Below are 11,360 nucleotides of genomic sequence, written 5' to 3'. Positions count from 1 at the left end.
CATATCAATGATATTTCATCTGGGTCGAGAAAGAAAGTAATTAGGTTCTCAGTAGAAAAATCAACTTCAAGATCATCATCAGCTTTTCAAAGACAGAATAGACTACGGGTTTATTTCCCTTCCAATGTCTTCAGAGTTTAGACTGAATAATGAAAAACAATATAGTTGAATTTGAATAACGAGTTAACCTTTATGCAACAAGAGTACAAGACCAAATGAAAGGATAAATACTATCTTTAACCAACTTGAGGAAATTTATCCAATCAACCTTCAAGATCTTTCTTTATACATCTTACTATGATAAGTTTAAAATTTCAAACCAAAACTAATCACAATGGAACTGAACTGCATTCATTATGCATTCATTATGTCTCTGATGAAAACTCAAAACACCAATACGTAGCTGAAAATCTACCAAGCATGAGAAAAATGCACCAACAAAGCATATTTAACTAGCTCAACCATATAATAAGCCCAAGAGAAACTAAAATGGGCAATAGAAGCAGCATAACAAAAAAAAGGATAGTGAATGCTACCTTAGCTGCTCAAGTTCTCAGCAGAACCATTCATCTCTTCGTCCTCATCACCATCACCCTCTCCAACCATCCTTTCTTCTTCTTCCTCCTCCTCCTCGTCTTCCCCTTCCTCCTGCCTAATCCTTGCAATTTCCGCCTGCCCCCTCTCCAATATCTGCCTCTTCTGCACCTCCAAATCCCTGTGAAACTCCATTCTCATCCTCTCTAACTCCACCATCTGCTGCCTCTTATTGCTCTCAATCTTCTCATAAACCTCACTGAACTTCTGTATCGAATCCGATAACATCTTAAACGACAAAGACGGAAATGACCCCGACCCCCCTCTCCTCCTCTTCTCACTCATCGTTGGCGGAAGCCCATCAGAGTCATCACCATCATCATCATCGCCGCCCTCCTCATCGCCAGTTCCAGTATCCCCTGGACTATCTCTCATCTCATCCATCGCATTAGCTCGGTTCAAGTAAACCCTAGAATTTGAAAACACATATTCACCTGCATCCACCCCGCACTTCAACCTCAACGGTGAACTCCTTGTCGCTTGAACTGGCGCTGGAGATGGAGATGACATGAAAGAATCCATCTTTTTGAAGTAAATCCAATCACTCTTAAAATTTGGGATCTCCGCCATTCTAGCTTTCTCCTTCTTATACTTCTTCTTCAAAGTATCCAACCGATTTCGACACTGCGAATCCGATCTAGTGATTCTCGAATCCTGGTTGACTTTCTTCGCGACCTCGCTCCACTCATCAAATCGAAGAGATTTCCTTCCATTGCTTACAAAAAGATCGCCCCAGGCCTCAAGAAGAACAAAGGTCGAATCTTCCGACCAATCCGGAGGCGAATTCTTGACCCCAGAGCTCCTCGAATTAGCGACGACCGGCAAAGGCGCCGGCTTTCGAGGGACGAATTCGAAGTTATCTAGCTTTCGACGCTTCCCTCGGCTCTCCATCGACGAATTGTAGTCGCCATCGTCTTCATCGACGCCGATCGCTCCTTCGCCTTCGTTGTCGCTCTTGATCCCGTCTGAATTCGATTCGTACTCGTCGTCGCCCTCTTGATCGGTGAAGTTTCGGGAGAATTGGGGTTGAGTTTGGTGATGGCGTTTGTGTGCATATCGAGCGTCGTCTTCAACGCCATCCATCGGAAACCCTACCCCTAGATTTTGAGTGAAAGTGACGGTCTTGAGAGGAAACCCTAACCCTAGATTTTGATTTTGATTTTTTTATCGTAAGAGGGCCGATTGGGGATGGGGCTTGCGCCGCCGGTGAGGGACGACGGGTAGCGCACGTGACAAGGGCGTGCGGCAGCTGAGTCGGACAGGTTTTCTTTTTTATCACATGTTTTCTTTTCTCGAAATCTGATTTGGATACGGTGGCCATTTTTCGTAATTGTCCCTTGCATCTTAAATGTTTTGAAATTAGTTCCTCAGATCATTTTTCTTAAATGATTTGGATTGGGTCCCTCAATTCTTCTCATAAGTTGTTCCCAAATTTGTTGCTCAAACCATATGTCTCCCTGTTTCTTATATCATTTCAAAAATAATTCCTCTAATCAGTGGCCGAGCCAAACTTCTATCTTAGGGAGTCCAAGATGTCAAGATGTAAAACTTGAGGACCTAATAGAAAATTTTATGGTTTGGTGACTAATTTCAAAATATATCCTGGAATCAATAGTGTTAGCATGATGTCAAGATGTAAAACTTGAGGGCGGAATAGAAATTTCATGATAATCAAGAGTAGTGTTAGTAAAGATGTAAAACTTGAGGACTTACTAACAATTATATGAACTGGGGGACCTAATAGCAATTTAGCGAGTGAGGGACTACATCTTGAGGACTTAATAACAACTAGTATTCATCCCGTGCTAAGCACGGCATCTTTACAGATTTTTTTGTGCGCAATTTTTCCTCATCTCATTTTTGTTTTGTCGCGATAAATTTATCTTAAACATACTTGAAGTCCATCATATATAACCAATGAGGATATTGTTTTGTCACGATAAATTTATCTTAAACATATTTGAAGTCCATCATATATAACTAATGAGGATATGCAGATAGGTATTTGTTTGTAATTCATCATATACTTGAAGACCATATTTAAACATAGAAACATAGATAATTAAAACTCTTAACACAGATAGTTAAATCTCTTGCTTATTTATCCCTTCAAGTAATGTATATAGTTGTGTAGTTCAACATTATGGGTTAATCATTGAACCTGGCATTTAACCTGACAACTGTGATATATGATCTGATATATGCTCCTGTAAACATGTAGAAATTTTTGAATAAAACATCAAATGTTTTACATATACAAATAAAAAAGATCAAATCTATTGCAATTACATTTAACAACTACAACAAAGACTTTATCCCAAAATTTTGGGGATAAGAACACAATTATACACATAAAAATCTTCGATACATTGATCAAGTGAATGTTCAAATGTACAATATACGATACGTGCCACCACCATTCACAACATGGATAAGTTGGTAGTTGTGTTTTACTTAGTGGATAGTCCTAAAGATAAGCATCAGCATGCTTTCTCTGCCCAATCCCAACCAAGTGACTGCTTGTGATGACTCACAGGAAAATATTCCGGCAAGAATACAACAATTATCCACAATTCAAAATCTATATCGTTCACATTAATAATTGTGTATAACATTGTGTATATGTACCAAAATTATTGATTATAAATATTTATACAGCTTCTTCTGCTTGTTAGTATCTGTTATTATTGGTAAGTCCTTAGCTTCATCCTCGTGTCACTAAGACCTCAATTGGGTCACTGATTCACTATTACTGTTTGTGCCATTCGAACAAAATTGACATGCAAACAACTAATATCTGCAAGTGAAACGATTATACCACTTAGAAACTATATCCTACCTACTCATTGAAAACATTTTGCATTTGTAGATAAAACATAGAATTGAACATACCTATACAACCGTTGTCGTTGCCACTTGAATCTTATCTTTCAGGTTTTGCGCAACAGCATCAATAAATTCCTCTATGCTTAGGTAAAACTCTCTTGATACCATATTAAAAGAAAAGATAATACAGATAATCAAAAAAGCAAAAACGCAATATAAACAATATGTAAAAGCAAAATGAGGAAATGCTATTAGTCAGTTATTAAGACTTGTTAACCGTATTTATTGAGCCACAAGTTGCTACAATGCGAAGAAAGAAATTTATTAAAGGATTAATGAAAAACTACCTAGAATTATCAGATTATTCTAGCAATTATAAAGGTGATGAAGTCTGAGACTACAATCAATTTATCACAGAAGATTGAAGTTATAGTGAATTTTGATTATCGAATATTGAACAAATCATGTTGACTCATATATTGTGATTCATGAACCGTTGATGTATAAGATAAGTAAAGAACACGGAATGAGAATACTAACTTAGGACCATGGACAAGAAGGGCAAGATCCTTAGTCATTTTGCCTGACTCCACCGTTTCAACACATGAAGACTTGAGTTTTCGAACAAATTCCAAGAGTCTGTCATGCTTGTCAAGCTTTGCTCTGCACAGAAAACAATCAACAATTTCAATAAACAAAACTCCATGAAAGATTTTATAGACTTACGTCGAATTTATCATAGCAGAGTTGGTTCAATTTAACTGCTACAGGTTTAACATTACTGTCATTGCACTCCAAGAAAATTATCCAATATTCAACTTCAAAAGATTGGAAAGACTAAAGGCTACAAGTTCACGGCACAACATAGGACCACAACACTTACCTGTGTTCAAGTCGACGTGACCACGCAAAAATATGGAAGCAATACTATTTGTGCTAGTCTCCTGTCCCTTCTAGTCTTGTAATTAAGTAAGGAGTGAGAAACAATGCAACTTGATATCAGAGAAATAATGCAACTTGCAAAGATAAGGGGTGAGAAATAATGCAACTTTAGAGCATTGATATCAGAGAATAATGCAACTTGTCATTGAACATATTAATTATATCAAAATGGAAAAGACAATTTCATAAGGAAAACATAAAATTTTCATGTTTACTTTACCTTGTTGCAATGAGGAAGGAGTTATTGCAATGCTCTCATCTTCTCATTAATTCTGTCTCTTCTTCTCTGTAGTCAAAAGGAACTGATAGTTAGAGCACAATACAAAAGAAACCTAAAGGAACTGATAGTCAGAGCACAATACAAAATAAACCTAAGTATCGAATGCAAGGCAATAGCACAATACAAAAGAAACCGAAGTGTCGAATTCAAGGCAACAAACAACAATAGATATTACCCACTCCGATAGATTATGAACTTCAGCAGCACGACTTTTTCTGGTGGATGTAGACTGTTGAGTGTGCTTTTTAGCCTCAATCGATTCATATTCAGCCTCCTACAAAATTTGCAAGTTAAAGATTTAGTTATCAATAGACTGATAAAACGAAAATTCTATATAAATTACACATAAATTTTCATAGCCAACCTCGCTATGGCATTCAGATTCCTCTGCATCTCTCCCCTTCCTCTTGTTGTTCTGATTGCTCATACTCTGCTTCCCTGTTGTCCTCCCAAAACTACAACCAGGCCCACCGGATGAAGAAGTCATAGTAGTATCAAATGTATTTGCGTGAACTCCTTGAACCGAAATCATCGGTCCTTTGCCTTTTGACCCTTTTTCAAATACACACCTGCTCAAATTGTTGCTCACATCACCTTGATTTGGAACTTGGTTACTCCCACAAGTGCTCGATCCTACTGTCTTGATAGATGATGATTCTCCCACATCGCCCCTGATTGGCCTCGAGAAGTGAGAAAAATTACCTAAATGTGTAGTTTGAGACTTAGGTGGAGGCATTGTGCATATCTGATGACTTCTTTGTTCGGTTTATTAGCATCAATAGCATCTTCCATAGGCATTTCATCGAGTAATTCTGAGCACAATTCTTTCTCTAATGGATAATCGAAAGCATTAATACTTCCTTCTTTCGCAAAAAATGTGATCGATTATTCTTTTCGCAAAAAATAAGTTGTTATAATGTCCATATATTTTGATCGAGTAATTTCATCGAAAGCATTTCATCCGTCGAGCAAAAAATGTCTATTGAAACAAATCACAGAAAAGCATCAAAAGTATTAATACTTCCTTCTTTCGTTGTTAATTTATTTTCCCGCAAATAAATAACAATATTGGATATCACGATCAAATAAGCAAACTACTCCAACTTATTTAAATAAATTTACAAAAAAAACAAAAATTGAACAGATGGAAATGGATTCACACCTTCTAGATACGAGAAGATTCAAGATGAATCAATCAATCCTCCGCCTTCGCTTCTCGGCTGGATGAAGAATGATACTGAAGCTTGTCCCAAGAAAACGCTGAAAAAATCCGAGAAAATAGATAATTAAAGTAAAATAACATATGAATCCAACAATTCACACATCAATTACAAATTTTGCCATAATTTACTATTTCACTAAATGAAGTAGAAGCACGGCAAGCGAGAATTTCTAGCACTCACTTCTTCCAATCAACATGTTTCGAGATTGGAAAAGAGTAATTATACAGGCTAAAGATTGAAAATCCTTGATAAAGGGGAGCCGCTTCATCCTTTGCAAGGACAATAAAAAGTTGTTGGCTCGCGCTTTTCGCGTCTTCATCATTCAAATACACCGCGTCTGCAAGTCGGGCGACGAGCTAACTCGTTCCTCATGCACCACTCCGATTTGTCGACGCAGATCATCGTAGGCATTGGGGGGGGGGGGGGGAGGGATCTTCGATCGTTTGTAAAAAAAACCTAAAGAGTTAAAAAGATAAGATGAGTGATTGATTGCAGACATCGAGAACCATGCGATTAGAGGCGAGAGAAGCGAGTAGCGTCGGGAGGAGCGAGTGATCGTGAACTCGTCGGCATTGCCACCGCCGGCGCTCCCGAGATAGATGGGTTTGGGATCCATGAATGGATGTTAGCGAGTTTAGAGGGATTTTAGGGCTAGGGTTGTGGGGAAGTTGAGGCAACTGCAAAACGTGGCTGAAGATAGTGTGGGGAAGTTGCGAGCAAAAAAGAAACCATTGAGGGAAATTGATAGAATACGTGGATAATAAGAAATTTTACTGTTCATCATTAAGTTTTCCTTTAGTTATAAAGGAAAGTAGATTACATGACTACTTTTAAAATATAAAGTTATTTCGATCAAGAGAAGAGTTAGCAAAGATGTCAAGATGTATACGAGGGAATAATGAAGATGTCAATATGTAAAACTTGAGGAACTAATTGCAAAATTATGATTTGATGACTAATTTCAAAATGTAAAAACATGAGGAGTACCAGGAACTAATAATGAACCTAATAGCAATTTTATAATAATGAACAATTTTATGATTTGATATTTCAAAATGTAAAAATACGGGAAGCATAAAGGACTAATAATGATAAAAAACACAAAAGGAAAAACAAAACAAAAAACGTACTAATAATGATAAGAAACACAAAAGGGGAAAAAAAACGAAAAACCAAAAAAAACCGTCTGAAAATATTATAAAATTTCAAATGAACCCAAAGATATATGATAGTTTTATGATATCCATGAAAGCCTCTGCTTATTAGCCATAAATAACTTTAAATTTATAGTTTACGGCTTTTCCCCCCTTAAAACTCATGATGAGGTTTTACTTCATGATGATTAAATTGGGCTGCCTATTTAAATTCACTTTGGACGCTCTGGGCCCATAATGTTTCAAGGCTTTTAAAGGGACTGCGAAAAAACCTAATTTCCGTAAAAAAAAAAAAAAAATCCCTGGTATTTCTCCCCTCGATCGATACCCCTCACCGACGATTTTTCTCACCGCCGTCAAATCCTTTCGACGTTGTCCCCTGCCGCTTCTCTGTCCCCTAAATCTTCTTATCCAATAATAAAGCTATTGGTAAGTGAATCTCATCAAATTTCCCCCGCTTTTTCTTTTATCAACTGAAAACCTAATATTCGATTACTAGGGGAAGCGCTCCCTCTTCTCTCTCTCTCTCTCTAAATAAAGGTAACCATTGGATCTCGCTTGATTTCGGATCTTGATCCATTTAAGATCCGCTACAAATTCATCTCTTACATCAAATTGTAGGTATTATACAATAACTATGGCGGGTAGGGCTCAGATCCGAACCAACAACTCCGCTCTCATCGCCATGATCGCCGACGAGGTAACGATAAACGAAATCTCTGTTCTTTTCTGTCAAAGTTAGCATCTTTTTGCTTATTGATATGCTTTTTAGGGTTTTTTTGCTTGAAATCAGTGGACTGTCTGCACTATACATATCTAGGGCATGCAATTCAATATCTCTCCCTAACAACTCTATCTTATACCCACCGAAAGGAAAATTTGTTGGCTATGTTTATGTCTTCGTCATTATACCGAGATGTTGAACTGTTGGCTCTCTCGATTGCCTCCGCAATGGTCCTGATTAGGAGATAAATCAATGGGTTAATCGTTCACTACCTATATTAGGTTGAACAATTTGCAGTAGTCTCTTTTGCTTAGATCAAACTACTGTTTGGTTCATGCAATTACTATTGCAGTATAAATGTCAGTCGAATGCAATCTGTAGTCATTGCGATTATTCTTGCATGCAGTTGTAGTTGTTTGGTTCATTTTTAAAATTAAAAAACTTGGAGTTACAATTTGCACTAGGCTTAAACAAATAAATAAAATTAAAATTATAAGGAAATGATGTAGCCATACACACTAGTATCTCATGCTTCGCGTTGGTAATTTTATTGACATCCAAAGAAGACAAATAAGAATCTTCGTAGAACTCTGAAGTAGCCATATAATCTTCTTGATCGAGATTCATACGAAAGATTATATTGCCACACATTGACATTTTCTGGCTCCCTCATCTTCAATTTTGTCATGTGATGCACCTATTCCACTGTAATGTTGAGCACACAAGTTGATGGGCTACCTTAAATTAAAGGATTCTTCTAGATATTAGTATCTTAAACCATAAAATCATAGGTATTTTGTATTAGCCCCTCACATCTTCATATTTTGATACTAATCCCCCGAATTACCTTAGGAACTTTATATTATTAGTCCCTTAAATCTTTAATAACTGCATATTTGTCCCTAAAATCATAGAGGATCTTGCAAAATGGTCCTTCAAGTTAAATATCACATTAGAATTGAGGAAAATATTCTATCAAATCTACCAGTTGGAGGAATTGACCAATTTACCCCTCTATTATGTTTTTCAGCCTATTTCTTAATGAGTTTAGAGGTTATGCACGCTTAAAGAGAAACTCACTGGAGTTGTCCTCCAATAGTTAGAAAATAACCCTATCCTAAAGTTGAGCTTTACAAAAGGCGGGTAGTTTTGTGATTGTAGATGTAGAGCTAAGAGTTAATCGAACCATAATTAGATTTTTTTAACTGAAACACTAATAGAGGAACTATCTCGTAAGATCATTTATGATTTGAAGGACTAATATGCAATTTACAAAATGTGAGGGGCTACTAAGCAATTATTGAAGAATTATTTCACTAGTATCTAGAATCCAACTTTCGAGGCGAAGAAAAGCCTCATTTCCTCTTCCCTTTGCGATCCGATCCTCCGTCGGTGATCATGAGTCCGTTGCTCCGCCGCATCTCCTTCCTAAAACCTTCTCCTCCACCGGTGATGATGACGTGTACTTGCGGGATTTGGGTCGTCACCGGAAATAGCCTCCAGATGTGGATCCGGTTCCAGGAGCTCGCTCGCAGCTTCCAGACCATCCTCGTCAAGAAAATTAGGTATCTCACCTTAATTTAGTTTGATTACGTTCAGAACTAAACCCTAATTTAACCCTCCATTACCAATTGAAGGTCTTTTTTTTAACGATGTTGCATTTGGCTATGACCTCATTGATTCAATGAATGAATAGATACAATTTATTCTACACTAAGAATTTAATAGGATGTGCAATCACTCCAACACCTCTCTCAATTCCCATTTATCTCTCTTTTCGAATCGGATCCAGACTTGATATAACAATGATCGCGGGTTCACTTATCGGAGGGAGGGGAGGGGAATGGAGGAGATCGACGCAGCGAAACCCGATAGTGAAGGGGAGGAATTCGACAAGGTTTGATGGCTTGCTCAAAATTTTCTATGTTGGGAGCTTCATAATTTGTTTGTCTTATTATTGGTTATTTGCTTAGATATATTTCTAGTGGTCATCTTTTATATCATATTAGGTTGATTGCTTGAGTTTTGTTTTATCATTGAGAGTGTTATACATATGTGTATGTGTGTGTGTATACATATTTGAAAATATTGTATCTTTTTTTCTTCTCCTCAAAGATGCATCATCTTAGATGAAACTTCAACCAAATTCCATCACTTAACATGTGCCCAAAATGGATGTGTAAATTATTCTATGGAACCTAATCTTATCTAAAACACAAAGCTCTAATTGAGTCTTGGATTGAAAAGGACTATTTAAACACCTGATGACTCTTGTTAGCTTACCCATCAACCACTTGAATCAAATTATTCCCCACTAAAGGCTGTTGATAAGTGATTTACAATTAATTAGATTTTTGATTAATAGAATTAGCGTGAAACATTTAAGAATATGATTTAATTATTGGTCAACCTTTTTGGAAAGTAGAATAGGCAGTAGTCGCTATTGTTTTCGGATCTAACTGCTTATGCCTCCTCCAATCAAATGCGTACTGTGGCTATTTGTGTGTTTGAGTATGATTTTGGAGAAAGTAACAAGCGCACATGATCCATTACATTAATAGTGCATAAAAGAGATGTCGACACTTGGATCTGAGTTTTGATAGCCTTTTGGTGCATCATTAATGCTATGGCTTGTGTACACTGGATACTTTCTTGTGATCTTGGGTATTAGCACATCTTTTTGGCTAGAAGGATGTCACATCTAGTAGACAAAGGTTTGGAATCTCTGTACTTCCAAAAAATAGGGGAAAGACCACTTAATCATAAATTTTTTATTTTCTAAGTGATGATGCCTGCTACTCATTTATGCAAAAACTAAGAAGGGACAACACAAAATAGGAATGAATTACAACCACCCGTTTAATAATAGATGATCATGATTAAGAGTAGCGGTATTTCAACTATTTTTTAAGTAATGGAGATGATCCAAATCCACTTAGGTAGTGGGTATTCGGTTTGTAGAAAATTATAGATCCAACTACTGTTATTTACAGTATGAACTTATTATTGTAGCTGTAACTATTAGTTTTGTTGCAAAAAGATCCAACTATTAGTTATTTACTGTAGACTTTTTGTAACCATAATTACAAAAAGAGCTACCTTTTGTAAAAAGACTTGCAATCACTTTGCTCGTAAGTTTTTTTTCCAAAAAGATTGATCTTTTTTCTACTGCTACTGGTGCAAATTGGCTACATTTGCTCTCTTGCAAATTGAAACTATGATTATGGCTACAAATTTTCACTTATCAACAGTCTTTGGTGGGGGAATAATCTAATTCAAGTGGTTGATGGGTAAGCTAAAAAGAGTCATCACGTGTTTAATTAGTTCTTTTCGGTCCAAGATTCAATTAAAGCTTTTTGCTTTAGATAAGATTAGGTTCCATAGAGTAATTTACACATTCATTTTTGTGCACATGTTAAGTGCTGGAATTTGGATGAAGTTTCATTTAAGATGATGTATCTTTGAGGAGAAGAAAAAAGATACTATCTTTTCAAATATAAGGAGAGATGGCTTCAAGAGAGCAAAATAGTTTGTTGTGTGCAAGAATGCTTAGAGAAATTTCATGACAAAAGAAGATTTACTTTTTGTTTTTTTTTTTTTTGGGGGGGGGGGGGGGG

General features: G+C 36.7%; 2 protein-coding genes across 11 annotated transcripts in view; one reads left to right on the top strand and one right to left on the bottom strand.

Annotated features, from left to right (window-relative positions):
- Positions 1-4,602, bottom strand: part of LOC109822992 (trihelix transcription factor ASIL2-like) — a 7,251-nt gene extending 2,649 nt beyond the window's left edge. For 2 of the 7 annotated variants that reach the window (XM_020389300.1, XM_020389303.1), the window contains exons 1-3: positions 4,304-4,595; positions 3,961-4,083; positions 537-3,577 (exon numbers count right to left, since the gene is read on the bottom strand). In XM_020389300.1, coding sequence (XP_020244889.1) covers positions 538-1,677 — 1,140 coding nt within the window. In that variant the 5' untranslated portion in view covers positions 1,678-3,577; positions 3,961-4,083; positions 4,304-4,595 and the 3' untranslated portion in view covers position 537. Of the gene's footprint in view, positions 1-536 lie in introns of all 7 variants that reach the window. The other 5 variants (XM_020389304.1, XM_020389301.1, XR_002242356.1 and 2 more) reach the window with 5 other exon arrangements.
- The window catches only part of LOC109822995 (V-type proton ATPase subunit F-like), an 8,863-nt gene continuing 4,803 nt past the window's right edge, over positions 7,301-11,360 (top strand). The window contains exons 1-4 of one of the 4 annotated variants that reach the window (XM_020389309.1): positions 7,302-7,448; positions 7,519-7,559; positions 7,641-7,719; positions 9,536-9,640. In XM_020389309.1, coding sequence (XP_020244898.1) covers positions 9,587-9,640 — 54 coding nt within the window. In that variant the 5' untranslated portion in view covers positions 7,302-7,448; positions 7,519-7,559; positions 7,641-7,719; positions 9,536-9,586. The other 3 variants (XM_020389308.1, XM_020389307.1, XM_020389310.1) reach the window with 3 other exon arrangements.

Source organism: Asparagus officinalis, chromosome 8, assembly GCF_001876935.1.
Source record: "Asparagus officinalis chromosome 8, Aspof.V1, whole genome shotgun sequence".
NCBI classification, from domain to species: Eukaryota; Viridiplantae; Streptophyta; class Magnoliopsida; order Asparagales; family Asparagaceae; genus Asparagus; species Asparagus officinalis.
Note: the sequence above shows the minus strand (reverse complement) of the source record. Positions and strands in the feature narration are given on the sequence as shown.